The sequence below is a fragment of the Mustela erminea genome, chromosome 4 (assembly GCF_009829155.1).
Source record: "Mustela erminea isolate mMusErm1 chromosome 4, mMusErm1.Pri, whole genome shotgun sequence".
Taxonomy (NCBI): domain Eukaryota; kingdom Metazoa; phylum Chordata; class Mammalia; order Carnivora; family Mustelidae; genus Mustela; species Mustela erminea.
In genome coordinates this window covers 150,902,988-150,917,252 of record NC_045617.1, presented here as the reverse complement: position 1 = coordinate 150,917,252, position 14,265 = coordinate 150,902,988, and the positions used below count along the sequence as shown (strand labels likewise).

The 14,265-nt window shown below is 52.7% G+C and overlaps 2 protein-coding genes across 4 annotated transcripts in view; one reads left to right on the top strand and one right to left on the bottom strand.

Moving 5' to 3' along the window:
* LOC116589267 (ubiquitin D-like) overlaps positions 1 to 8,894 on the top strand; it is a 33,683-nt gene extending 24,789 nt beyond the window's left edge. For 2 of the 3 annotated variants that reach the window (XM_032341304.1, XM_032341305.1), the window contains exon 3: positions 8,330 to 8,894. In XM_032341304.1, coding sequence (XP_032197195.1) covers positions 8,330 to 8,800 — 471 coding nt within the window. In that variant the 3' untranslated portion in view covers positions 8,801 to 8,894. Of the gene's footprint in view, positions 1 to 6,947; positions 7,085 to 8,329 lie in introns of those variants that run through there. The other variant, XM_032341306.1, reaches the window with a different exon arrangement.
* Positions 8,895 to 9,796: 902 nt separating this feature from the next.
* LOC116589475 (putative olfactory receptor 2I1) lies at positions 9,797 to 13,618 on the bottom strand. Its single transcript, XM_032341410.1, has 3 exons — positions 13,613 to 13,618; positions 10,478 to 11,451; positions 9,797 to 10,088 (listed from the first exon to the last, which is right to left on the bottom strand). The coding sequence occupies exons 1-3, from the start codon at positions 13,616 to 13,618 to the stop codon at positions 9,803 to 9,805; spliced, it is 1,266 nt and encodes a 421-aa protein (XP_032197301.1). The 3' UTR covers positions 9,797 to 9,802.
* Between the last annotated feature and the right edge of the window lie 647 nt (positions 13,619 to 14,265).

Here is a 14,265-nt window from a genome sequence, read left to right as displayed (position 1 = left end):
TCATCCAGTACCCTGAATATGTCTTGCCAGCCCTTTCTGGCTTGCCTGGTTTCTGTGGACAGGCGTGATAATATTCTGGTGTTCCTCTCTCCGTATGTAAGAAACCTCCTATCCCTAGTTGTTCTCAGGATAACTTATTTTTCTCTAATATTTCCAAGCTTTACTATTACATGTCAGGGTGTTGATCTATTTTTATTGATTTTGGGAGGGGTCTTCTCTGCTACTTGGACATGAATGCTTGCTTCCTTCCCCAGATTATGGAAATTCTCAGCCATGCTTGGCTCCAATGTACCTTCTAGCCCTCTCTATCTCTACACTTACTCTGGGATCCCAGTAATTCTGACATTGGTTCATTACAAGGTATCGTTAAATTCTGGAAGCCTTTCTTTATGGGCTATTGGCTGTCTTTCACTCTTTTCCTCCTCTTTCTTCCTTCCAGTCAGCCTGTCCTCTAGATCACTTGTTCTCTCTTCTGTGTCATTGACCCTAGCTGTTAGAGCATCTGATTTAGACTGCATCTCATTCATATTATTTTAAATTTCAACATGATTCAATCTCATTTCTACCCTTAGAGATTCTGTACTGTCATTTATGCATTTCTCAAGCCTGTCTATTACCTTTATAATTGTACCCTTAATTCCATCTCTGGTATCTTACCTATATTCACAATGATTAGCTCTGTATCAGGGAACATTGCCTCTAATTCTTTCTTTTGTTGTGAATTCCACCTTCTGGTCATTTTGCCCAGAGAAGGATGGGTGAGCGAATGAGCAGAGTCCAATTTATCAACCATGACCTTAGTAAAATATACCCTAGAAAAGTCTGAAGCCGCAACAGAAAAGCAAACAGTAGCAAAATGAAACAAAACCTAAAAAAAGGTGGCGGAGATTATAATCTCCCAGGGTGGACAAAGCAGGGTGACCCACTTGTTCCTGATTGAATTTTGGTCTCTGTGTTAGAAGACACCACCTCCCCAGAGTGCAAATAACACAAAGAATACATATATTATATAATTGAATGGAGGGAACAAAGAACTAAAATGAAGCATATACCTATAAAATGTAGATGTAAAAGTTAAACATGACTTAAAAACATAAGTTGGTAAAATAAGTATCTACTTGAAAAAGCTAAAAAAAAAAAAAAAGAAATGGAAACCTTTAGACTGAAAGTTGAATGCGTTGTGAGAAAACACCTGGAGCTCAGTGTACTAGTTTCCCTCGGTGCTGGAGGTGTACAGTCTTGTGGATCCATGAAGTCCTAGTCCACCTGTTCTTCCAGCCTGTCTTCTGGGGGGGGATATGCTGTGCTGCTTCTCAGGGGTCTTTGCATCCATGGATTTGCCCCGCCCCTTGTCAAGAGGCTGGGCTCAGTGTAAGCTGGTTCTCTGTGTGGTTTTTGTTCCCTGGAGGCTTTCTGTACCACATCAGAGGGTCAGAGCAACAAGGGCTGTGCCCCGATTTCTGGCCTAGAACTGAAAGATTGTCGCCCCCCTCTCCAGTCAGCCCTCTGGGACAAAGAGTTCCTTTTGTGGGTGCCAAACTTCATAGACTCTTGTGGCGCATGCCCACTACAGTCCCCTGGGGGGAGTCCCTGGGACCCGAGAGTGCCACTGCCCTTTGTGTACTTGGGTCTGCTAGCTATTGCCAGCTCACGCATACACCCTGCTCTGCTGCTCCTGGGTCACAGCTGGGAGCAGTCCTACTGTCCTTTCCAGGGCCACCGCCACCCTGAGAGCTGTTGTCGCTCATGGGCACAGCTCTTTGACCCCTCCCAGGGGATGGTAAATGGCCTGCAAGTTCTAGTCCTTTTCAGGGTGCTCAGGGGAAGAGTGGTCACCCGACTGGTCCGGCTCACAGTTTATGGTGAGCCAAGCTGAGAGTCCCTCTTGGGCTTGGTGACCGTAACCAGTTTCCCTGCTCCACTGCTTGGCAACTCTACCGGCTCAGGCACCCCTATTCCGTCTGTGTTTCCTGGGATCCTGAAACCACAATGCCTCACCTAGAATTCTGCCCTTTTCATCCCCTGAGCCCCTTTCAGAGAGGGATGTCTCTCATTGGAACAGTCTTCTAAGGGTTCTGATTTTGTGCTTCCGATGTTCTGTCACTTTCCAGGAGCCAGCTTATGGAGGCTCCCTCCCCGCTCCGTTGATCTTCTGGTGACTCCTCGCAGATTCAGGACTCTGCACGTCCTACCTTGTAAAAAGCAGTCACTGTTCTAGTTGTGGAGATCCAGATATATTTACTTATATCTTAGGCTGAATTCATGGGCATTCATAACACTTTGATAGATATTCAGCTAGATTCAAGGAACCAGATTTAATTAGGTCCCCTACTTTTTTGCCATCTTGCCTTGCCTTGAAAAGACAGTCTTTTAAAAAATTGTCCCGTTACAATCAGAGATCAACACATACCAACATCCAAAAGTATTTTCATCTGGACCTCCTTATCTCACATTATACACTCAAAAGGGATCTCAGACCTAACTGCTAAACTCTAAGAACTCTAGAAGAAAATTTAAAATTGGGTATTTTAAAAGAATGGGTATTCTCCTCAAATTTCTCTATAGGTAAAATACCTATTTAAAAAGTAGGGTTTTTTTTTGTTTTTAGAAATTGACAAGCTAATCTTAAAACTTATATATATGGGAATACAAGGGATTGAGAATAGCTAAAACAGATTTGTTTAAAAAAAAAAGAAATTATATACTCTGATTTCAAAGCTTATTATGACCTTGAAAGACAAAAACAGTGTCGTAGTGATGTAAGGATAGACAAATAGAGCAATGGAACATAATGGAAATATCCACAAATAAAGACTTATATTTATAAGTATTTCCAAATTGACCTTTGAGAGTGGATGAATATTTTCTCCCAATCATCAATAAAGGAAAAGTCACAGTAGGTTTCTGAGCGAATTTGGTTTACATTTCTGAAGCAATATTCTAGATGTCAAAGCAGTTTAACAAGCACCTTCCTGGGGACCATTAAAGAGACAGGAGCAAAGAGCCTGTGAGTGCAGAAGGCAGAGCCTGTTTCCTTCTCCAGGAAGGATTCAGCAAGGCAATGAGCTTCCCAAGACTGCGCATCAGCGAGGGAGTCACACGGGGAGGTCTGAGTGTATCTGAGACCTTTGTTTTATGACCTGGTGAGGTCTTCATGACCTTTACCTTGGCTAGTTTTCTGAATTTGTCGAAGGGCAGATGGAAAGTGATCCTTCCACCTCTGAAAACATTACTGTGACACAGAGGAAAAAAGCCGGACTGACAGTGTGCTAGGAAGCAGGGTGGAGGTCAGGTCCTGGGGAGAAGTCCTAGCTGTGACTCAGCGGGGGACAGCCCTTGCCGCGCCCCTTGGCGTGGAAAGGATCTGCACAGGGAAGGGAGGAGGGAAAAGAGAGAGGTCAATGTCTAGGCTTGTTATTCTGATTCCTTGAAGGGACAGTGTTTCTCAGAATCCAGATCTGGCTGGGTAGGGAATCCCCTGAATCAGTGACTCGTGGGAGCATCTGAGGCTGGCCCTTGAGGTAGCTCCCTGCTGGAGATCCTGTGGCTGAGTGTCACAGTGGCACCGTTAACCCTCCCAGTCCTGGGCGGGCTGCCATCCTCCCCCAGCCTCTGCCTGCTGCACTCACAGGCTCTTTGCCCGTGGCTGCCCTGTGGTCTAGGCAGGTCCCCCCACCAGGGAGGCTCCTACCCGCATATGGGCCCAGACTCTCCTTGCTCATTCCTCACAAGGCTCCTCGAAGGCTCTGCTTTCCTTGGTCTGTCTGTACCCCTTCCCTGATGTGTGCCCTCCCTGTAACACAAAGGTGTGCATGTCAAGCCCCCCTTCCTTTCCACTGGGAGGAGATGAGCAGAAGGACAGCCGTCGAGATACGCACCTGAAGACTTGCTCACCTGCTCCTCCCGATGTGATTGTGGGTGAGCTCACTGCGTGCTGCGCAGTGGGGAAATGGATACGTACCTCATTAGAAAGCTAGAACAGTGCATCAGGGGCCATTTACGAACACCTTGTGCAGCTCCTGAATTCTAGCAAGTACTCGTTAAATGTTATTTTACAATTTTTTAATTTACTTACATACTCATTTTTTTTTTAAGGTTCATTCAAGCATTTGGTAAATGCTAAGTATTTAGTGTACCAGACAGTATGCCTGGGAAGTGCTAGAGATCCAAGTTAGTCAAGACACAATCATGGAGGAGCGCTTGGGTGGCTCAGTGGGTTAAGCCTTTGCCTTTGGCTCAGGTCATGATCCCAGGGTCCTCTCTGCTCGGCGGGGAGCCTGTTTTTTCCCCTCTCTCTCACTGCCTGCCTCTCTATCTACTTGTGATCTCTCTCTGTCAAATAAATAAATAAAATCTTAAAAAAAAGAATATAAAAAAAAAAAGACACTATCCCGGATAGTGTCACCCCAGGTCTCCAGTGTTTCATCAGGGCGAATAGACAAATAAGCAGATGATCTTCCTGCTGGAGACACTTGCTCTGAGGGGCTTGGGGAGGGTGAACAATTGGACAGAGGATCGCACATGACCCAGACTGGGACAGGAGCTAGGGAAGGCTTCCCGGAGGAGGCACAGCTTACATCTTGTATCTGTGTAAATCCCTGACACCGGGTAGAACTGGAAGGAGATACGTGCTCTCTGACCTGGTGGCCGGGAACTCGGAACCGTGCACAGAAGCTGCTAGACTGCAGATCTGCCGCTCGGATCTGGGCTGCGGGTACAGCTCTGACAGACACCATCCTGAGAAACGTGGTTCCTGGGCTCTCCGGGCAGGAGCTTCTCTCGAGGTTCCCTGCTTGCCTGAGAAAGGAGATCAATGCCCCATGATGGTGTAGGCTGCCCAGGCAGGAAGACTAGAAGGGGGAGGAGGAGCAGAATGACTTCATGCTAAGCAGCTCTAGATGCCTCCTCTCGGCTTCCCTTTCCAGGAAGGAGGCAAAGGTCCAAGAAGGTGACGGGCGCAGGTGAAATGTGGGAGTGAGGAGCCTGGGCTCGTGAGCTTCCCCTCTCTTCCTGCTGTGGACCTGCTCCCTGCCTCCGTCCACCCGCTCTGACCTTTTCTGCTCGGTTACTGGTGATGTTTCAGAATCCGCAGATCCCATTGGACGCTGCATGCGTGGTGGGAGGCGCCAGCTGCAGATCCAAGATCACAGTCTTGGTTTCTGCACAGAGCGGATGGTAGGAGCCTGGAGAGGCCTTGAAGGGAGACTGGCAGGGCCGCGGTTTCCTGTCTGGTGCATCAGACACTCTTCTCCCTGCCTACTCATCCTATGTGTTTGAAGGGGTGTTTATCCCAAGGTACACTCAAATACAAATTTTCCAAGTTTATGGGCATCTGATGAGAGCTTCAAATAGGAGAACCTGATTTATGTTGAGTTTTTTGAAAGCCTGGACTGGTTCTTGGATCCCATTACTCTACATAGGCACTTCTAGAAACCCACGTTCTCCAGGATGGAAAGTCCAGCAGTAAAATGGGATCATTTGACATCTACCGGTGCTGAAGATACAGTAAATGGCCGCTAAGGACACAGCAAAGAAGATGACAGTGTCATTTTTATGGGATTTTTTTACTTTGAAAAAATTGGGAGTTCCTTTCATAAAGGCTTTCTTGGAGAATGTGTTTTGTGGCGCTGTCCTGGGAGTTTGGGGGAGGACAGGGATTCCTCTGGAATGTTAGGAGGATCAGAGTAGCAAATAAATTCTCTGAGGGCACACGGCCTGTGCCCTCCCTTCTTGTCTGATCCAAACCTCCAGAGCCAGGGAGGAAGGAGCAGCATGGGTGTGTGTGAGGTCACAGAGCACAGGGAGTAGGGAGTGTCCAGCAGTAAAGGCGGGGAAACAGAGTCACCGCAGTGTGAGAGCCGATGCGTATTCTGCTTCATGGGAGGTGGGCTTGGCCCTGACTGTTGGGCCGGGATTGTTCTAAGTACTAGATCTGGGCTGCCAGTTCTGGGACAGGAATGGAAGTGTGCTAGAGAGCTCAAGACCCAGGGATGTAAGGTCCGTTTTACAAACTGTGTTCTGAATTCTGAATCCACGTTCACTGGAAAACAAACATCTCAGGTGGTGAACAGACTTGCCCAAGTTAAGGGAGCAAGTGGCACCCCGGGAATGAAACTCCTGTCTCCTCTCAGAGTAGGCTGTGTATCCTGTGTGATCTGGAGGCATGCCTCCCACTCTGCCCAACTGGTGTGAACAGTCTGGTCACGGTCTCATCACTCCTCATGTACTCCCACCTCCTCTCCTGAGCCTCACACTCTGCCCGGCTGATGTGAACGGGCTAATCATGGTCTCATGACTCCTCACAGACTGTACGTCTTCTCCTGGGCCTCCCACTCTCCCCAGCTGGCTTGAACAGGGTGATCACGGTCTTATCAACTCTCATGGACTCCTATGTCTTCTCCTTGGCCTCCCACTCTGCCTGGCTGGTGTGAACCAGCTGATCACGGTCTCATCACCCCCATGGACCCCTGTGTCTTCTCCTTGGCTGCCCACTCTTCCCAGCTGGTGTGAACAGGTGATCACGGCCTCTTCACTCCTCACGGACTCTACATCCTCTCCTGGGCCTCCCACTCTGCCTGGCTGGTGTGAACAGGCTGCTCATGGTCAGATCGTTTCTCCTGGACTCTACATCCTCCCCTGGGCACCCTTGCTCTCAACAAGGCCCCTGAGTGATGCATGGGGCAGGTTCTCAAAAGCAGCAGGAGAGGACCATCAAGTAGTAAAGGTCTTGAAGTGGGTGAGGCTGTAGGCTGGGCAGTCATAAGTCATGACTGGGAGTGGTGAGTTGTTAAGTGGGGACGTTCTCCAGAGAGAAGGACCATCCTATGTTTGGAAGAGGAGGGCGGGTAGAATGGATGGGAGGAATGTTTTGATCAGAGAGTATTCTCTGTGTGTATGACTCTGTCCAAGCGAAAGTGAAAGAAAATACATGACATCGTGGGAGAACAAAGGGCGTGGGCACAGTGGCTCAGGCAGGGGATTTCCAGCTCAGCTCGTACATAAGCTGGGCGCCAGTCCTATTCCTCAGCCTCCTGAGTCTGCTCTGTTGGCTGTGGACATGGCGTCTGGTACTTCCTGCCTCCATGTAAGCCGGGGTTGAGAAGTGGGGATGCGGAGAGGGAAGCACCGCCAAGGGTTGGGGAGTGATTTCAGGAGTCCACGAGGGACAGAGCTCGGGGAGGTGGGGGCAGAGTGATTGGGAAGGCGTCCTGCAGGGGCTGAGACAGGCTCTGATCGCTATAGAAGCTGAAGGAAGGTTCTGGGAAGAGAAGCGCCTCGTTTGGCTCCTCAGGGCTCTTCTGTGTCAGGCCCGACTGGGCCCTGTTAGGGGAGGATGGTGGGAAGAGGGAGTGGGCTTTGGGACCACAGGGCTGGATCTGAACCTATGGAAATATTTTCTGGGGCCTTTTCTCCTCCTTTTGATTAGGGTCCCTGGGCTCTTCAACACCTTCTCCCAAAAGAGAGGTACACAAAACTCCTTCACTCTAAGGTGTTAATGACCAGATCCGTGAGCCTTTGAGGAGCGCGTGCAGTACATGTGGGCTGGCATCGGGGGGCTGCTTAGCACAGAGGGGCGTTGGTCCTGTGAGGAAATGTCTGTGACTGCAAAGATAGTTTTGAATAGAGCAGGACGGAGGCCCTGCCAGGCTTCCAGCGACAACACAGGGTGCACTGGCCAGCTTCAGACTATGGAAGGAAGACCTCGATCTGGCCCTACCTTCTGTGAGTGAGGCCCTGGTTTAGCTGCAGGAGACCATATTCTGCAATAGGTAGATAGAAACACGCAGGAAGTCCAGGGGAACAAGTCACACTGAACACAGTGTCACCATAACGTGTGAGTCATTACACGGCCACAGGACAGTAAGAAAGAAACCCGGAGTACGGAGAGTATGTGTCCTGTCCAGGGTTTCCTTCTGAAGTAGTCTTGGAGGGCAGTGATGAGCGTCCCATGAGCTGACGAGCCGATAATTCTCTTTGGGAGCTGTTTTTAGCGTCCAGTACATAACTGTGCGTGCTCTGTAATTGGATTTAGTTTTTGGCATTTGACAACCTCTATCTGGATCGGAGGCATGCGAAATGTGGAAAGTCACGGACGATGCTGGGATAAATGAGAGGCATGGCTGTAAAGGAAAACGATGATTTTCCTGCGTTAAAAGCTTGAGATTCCCAAAGAGAAGTTCCACAAAAGGGAGGGACAGAGCCTGTTGTATAGGAGCTGGAGGACCAGGCAGGCAGGGAGGGCGGGGCCGGGCAAGGAGGGGACAGTGGTGTCAAGGTGGCAGACGTTCCAGGCACCTTGATTTGCGGTCTCTTGGCCTTCCTTGTCCAGGTGACGGTCTCTTCTGAGGGAAGGACATCAATGACCTTCGCTGCTAACTCGGATGACACAGTGAGGAAGATCAAAGAACACGTCCGGGCTAAGACCAAGATTCCTGTGCAGGACCAGGTCCTGTTGCTGGGCTCCAAGATGCTGAAGCCCCAGAGGAGGCTGTCGTCTTACGGCATTGACAAGGAGACGACCATCCACCTCACTCTGAAGGTGGTGATGCCCAGTGATGAGGAGCTGCCCGTGACTCTGGTGCAGTCATGTGATGGGGGGCAGAGGCACCTCCTCCAGGTGCGAAGGTCCAGCTCAGTGGCCCAGGTGAAACAGATGATCGAGACCAAGACCGCGATCGCGCCTGAGCAACAGATTGTGACTTGCAACGGCAAGAGGCTGGAAGACGGGAAGACCATGGCGGATTACGGCATCAGACGGGGCGCTTCACTCTGGCTGGCAGACTACTGCATTGGGGGGTGAGCCTGCTGATAGCTCTCACTCCCCCCACATCCTTTGATGATTTCCCCAAATTAACAAGAAAGAGAAAGATGGAAAGTTAGGGGTGAAGTGGGAAGGAAGACTGCAGAAAAGTTTCTAACTCCATGATTTTTTGATCGAACACAGTTGATTAGCTGTCTGCTTGTGTGTATTACTGAAAACAGAAAATAATATTTTAAGGCACAGTAGAGACAGCATCAAAGCCAGCTTGGAATTCAATCCTTTCCCTCGTCCCTCTGATTTTTAGAAAAATTCCTCTTTCTTCCGTCTGACAGGATAGTAAGTTCCACGTTGGGATCCATGTTCCCCTAACTCCTGTGTTCCCACCGGCATATTTCATCTGTAATATCACTCAATATGTTGAATTAAATTGAATTTCTGCTTGTAGAGAACAGTGAAAGGATTTAGATTGAAGTGTGATAATTCCTCTGGTATGATTACAATCTAAGTAATAAACAATTTAGAAATTCAACTAAACTGTCTTCTCTGTCCTTATTTAACGTTGTTTGGCAGGAAATGATCCCCGGCACGGTGCGCCATCTTACGCTCTACGCCCCACTCTGAGTTCAGCTGTTCTTATTTCTGGAGATGATGGTGCGCGTGGGAAGACACCTCCCCTGGGGACTCAGAGATTTTGTTCTCGGGGGGGGGGGGGGGTCCCTGGGGGAGGTGTGGTCGTGGAGCCGTCTCTGTCCTGCCTGCGTTTGGGTCTGGCAGGTCTTCTCTGGGGTGGGGGCATCTTTCAGGTGGGGGCTCTCAGTTGGTCTCTGGATGACTCCCGAGGCTGTGCCCAGTTCCTGGCTGACAGAGCCTTTTCCTGGCTCCCTCCTGCACCCCCCACCTCTGTGTCTGCTCCTCCCTCGGGAATGTGGATCTTCCTGTATCTTCCTCACTCACTCCTTTGTCACTGTCCCTCTGTGTCTCATGACTCGTCAAGAACACATTTTTCGCACCATCTTAGACATGCCTTGTCCCTTCTGCTCTCTAAACTTGCTCAAGAACCACCTTGTGCAGAAGAGATCCCAGCTGAATCCCAGCAGCACCACCCCTACTTAGGGGAATTCCTTGTTCTGCTTTGGGCTCCAGTGCTCTTGGTGGCACTAGTGACCCGGTTAGGTGGGCATTAGGTTGGACTGATTTCCCTGGACGAGCAACTGCGGCTCCTTGTTTTGGATGGGTCTCTGGCAGGGTAGAGTCTGGGATTGCTCTGTCAACTTGGGGGACTCCTGAGGTCAGACACTGTGGGGTCTTCACGGTGTGCGCCATCAGACTGGGGGAGAGGGAACGTTAGTTGTCCTGCCGTACAGGATGTTACCAGCGTGTGGACTCTCCGGGCATTGTCACTGGACCTCTGAGGACGGGGAAGGTCCTCTCGAAATCATGCCTTCTCTCTTCATGAGCTTAAGAGAGAGCCAGAAGGCCACTTCCCCTCCCTGAACCTGTATATGCAGCATAGCGGGATTTGCCCTGAAGCAGAGGAACATTTGGGGGGGGGGGGCGGAGAATGGGTTCTCCCCACGGACCTCAGACTCCCTGAGGACACATCTTGCCGATTCTCACAGGGAAACGGACAGGCCGAGGGCTCGCTGCCTTCCCAATGGACATTCCCATCCGTGGCCCGGGGCTCACCCCTTCCTCCCGCCCCCGCCCCGCACTCACCGTCCAGCCTGCCCTCTCCCCACACTGCGCAGGAGCTTCCTGGCTGCCCCCTTCACTTCCTTGTTCCTGAGGGTGTAGATGAGCGGGTTGAGGGCCGGGGTGACCACGGTGTAGAAGAGCGAAACGAACTTGCCCCGGCCCTGGTCGTAGCGGCGCGTGGGCTGTAGGTAGGTGTAGATGGCCGAGCCGTAGAAGAGGCAGACGGCGGTCAGGTGGGACCCGCACGTGCCCAGCGCTTTGCTGCGGCCGCCCCGGGACCGCATGCCGCAGATGGCGCGGGCCACGGCGCCGTACGAGGCCAGGATGACGGCGGACGGCAGCAGCAGGATGACCACGCGCGCAGCGAACATCCGGCGCTCGGTGGCGTCGCGGTCACCGCCACAGGCCAGCTGCAGCAGCGCGGGGAGCTCGCAGATGAAGTGGTCCAGCCGGCGGGGCGCGCACAGCGGCCGTGCGGCCAGGAGCGCGCTCTGCGCGGCGGAGTTGGCCAGGCCGCCCAGCCAGGAGGCGCAGGCCAGCGCGCGGCACCGGCGCGGGGAGGCGAGCTCGGCGTGGCGCAGCGGGTGCACGACGGCGGCCGCGCGGTCCAGCGCCATCACCGCCAGCAGCAGGCACTCGACGGAGCCCAGCGCCAGCGACGTGCACAGCTGGGCCAGGCAGCCCGCGCGGGGCAGCCACAGCTCCGCGCCGCACAGGCTGGCCAGCAGCGCGGGCGCCACGCTCGTGGTGAAGCCCGCGTCCACCAGCGCCAGGTGGCCCAGGAAGTAGTACATGGGTGTGTGCAGGCGCGGGTCGCGCACGGCCAGCAGCACGAGGGTCGAGTTGCCCGCCAGCGTCAGGAGGTAGCAGAGCAGGACGAGCACGAAGAGGCCGGGCTGCAGCGCGGGCCAGTCGGAGAAACCCAGCAGGAGGAAGCGCTCCCCGGTGCTGTGGTTGGCCTGCGGGAGGAAACTCCCAGAGTGTTTGGAAGGAGGCTGAGCGAGGGTGAGTTTACCCCCAGGGAGCTAAAGAGAGCCTGGCTGCCCGGGGGCCTGGCCATCGGGGAGCTGGCTGGGAGCGAGGGGCCCGCGGGGCGGGGGATCGGTTGGGAGGGAGCGGAGTCGCTCTCAATACAGACGGGAGTCCTAGCCCTACCTCAGTACAGCTTGGCTGATGAATTATTTAGCAGACTCTGTCGGGGAGAAGGAATTTCCACTTGTTGGAAGAGCAGACTTAGACCGGGAGAGGGAAGACTGGCCAAGGTCACAGCTAGTGAGTGGCCCCGTGGGGCTTGTAGTCGGGCTTGTCTCCTTTCCAAATCTGTGCTTTTTCTGCTCCTGGCGGCCTTCTAACTGCACTCCTCCGGCCAAGCAGGAATCTGATCTCCCGCCCATAGACTAGTCCTTCAGATACTGGAAGACAGAGTCCCCCCCAGCCTCCGAGCCTCCTTCCAAAGTGTGTAGTGCCTGTGAGTAAGCGCATGCCCTAGGCTGGGTAGAGCTGTTACTTAGGAGATGAGAACGGTCTATGGCCTTCTTTGTTTCAGGGATTCTACTTCTGAGAATACAACCATTAGCGGCTGACTACTGAGTGCTGCTCTGTGGGGAGTCTGTGTTCTAGGCTGTCACCGTCATCCATGCCTCTCTGGCTTCTCCCTGTGTGGTGGTCATGATCTGGGGGCCTTGAAACCCAGAGTCCTCCGGCAGAACACGAAGCTAGACACGAACCTAGACGCCCTGGGTCCCACCAGCGTAATTGCCTTGGGGCAGCTGGATTATTTGATGTGGGGAAGTCACTGCACTTCCCTTTGCCTTCCTGGTCCACGTGTAAGAGGAGGAGTCTGACCTAGAGGGTCTCCAGGGCTCCTGTCTTATAGGCTGGCTCTCATTGGCAAAAAAAAAAAATTGTCCTTGAATGAGAAGGGGACCCAACACAGAAGGCTTTAACCCTGCAGAGTGACACTGAGTCGCATTTCCTAATGGTACAGAAACCATACGGTAGATGCGATGCCTAAATGTTACAGCGAAATCTCGCTCCTGCACACTTCCTGGCAGGTGTGCGGAGATAGATAAACTTTGTAGTCACTATTCTGAGTTTAAAAATCGCGAGGCCCTAATTTTCTTTAAAATGTTTCAGGGAAATCTCTTTCCCCCAGAGCACGTCGTGCTTATTGGGATCCTTTTATGCTCAGGAGACGGAACAGGTGTTCCTGGTGTGAGTCAGAGCAAGGGCGGGGGCGTCAGACCGCCCGAGCTCCAGTCTCTGCTCTGCCATCGCCCAGCGGAACGACCCTGGGCACGTGGCTTCACCTGCCTGTGGCTCCGTGTCCTCCCTTGAAAGTGGACTGGGTGGGGGGGTGAAGCACGGAGAGCTCTCAGAACAGGCCCGGGACCGAGTGGGCGTCTAGTAAGTGCTCGCTCTTCCCATCTGCACCTGCGAGTCAGGAGAGGTCTGTTTGCGCTCCCACACCGGTCAGGGCCAGAGCCGGCTGTGAGTTCAGGTCTTTTTATTGACGAACTCTGGTCTTTACTCACCTGCAAGTGAGGCAATACTCCTGTCCTAAGAGGAAGGTAGGCGGGCGGCTGAGGTTAAACAGCTTGCCTGGGCCACACTGTTTGTAAATGCTTGTCAGGATTTCACCCAAAGCTCCCTAATTCCAAGAGCCTTGTTTTACATCTGTGCACATATGTTTAAGCCGGGCTCTACCCTGCCAGAGGCTGCGGAGGATGGAGGACCTGCGAACCCCGAGCTTGCTGCAGAGCACGGAGGCCTCGGGGAGAGGAATATAGGCGAGAGCTGGCATTCAGGCTTGTGGCCCAAAGGTGCAAGAGACGTTGTTCTAGAGAGTCCAGTTTTCTAAGTCTGGGATCACGTAGACACACACCCGTTCAGCCATCCAGGCCCTGAACAGTTCCCCTCCAGACACACCAAACCCCGAAACCAGGCGCAGAACAGTAAAATCACACAACCAACACCAGTACCCCGTGGACACACACATTCCCGAATACTCAGACACATATGTGCACATACGTGTTCCCTCATCGCACCCTGAGGCTTCCAGAAGACAAATCTGTCATCAGAATATTCCAGGATGTGTCCCCAAACCTCATTCGGTATTCTAGAACGTGCACGTCACCTACAAGACCATCTTCCTACCTTCATGTCCGGGTCTCGGGCACTGATGTTCCGCCGCTTCTTTCCAGATGATCAGTCGGTCTGTTGCGTCCGCTCCGGATCCTCAGAGTTGGAGATGGCCGTGGTGGGGATGAAAGAGCAAATGGCATGACTGTTGATCTCGAGACTGGGTGCCTGAGGTCAGAGCCAGGTCCTTCCTTCAGGAACAGGACTCGGGGAGGCGAGCCCTTGCTTGTCAGCCGAGGAGTGAACACAAGGTCTTCAGCAGAGAAGCCGGCCCGGTCTGGAGAAGCACCGAGATTCCGGCAGAGTGGCGGTGTCTGTTCCCAGAGAGCCGGCACCAGGGTGAGACCAGGCAAGGACCGGTGTCTTGGGCCGGTCACAGGTCACCGGTGGCTGCAGCTGGCCGTGGAAACCGCCTTCCGGATTCTGAAGGCTCCGGAGCCGTGCAGCGGGGATGTGGGTGAGCCGCTCACTGGAGAGGAGTCAGGGGAAGCGATTCTCCGTGCTGTTGAGAAGAGAGAATGAGGCCCTGGGGAACCCCTGTCCCACTCCCATAATGAGCACCTGTGCGGATTGGTCCAGAGGAGTCCCCCAGGGCAAGCGGAGGAACATTCTGGAGGGAAAGGCCCTGGAGGGTGGTGTGTCCCTGGCTGCACGGAGGCCAGAGGCAG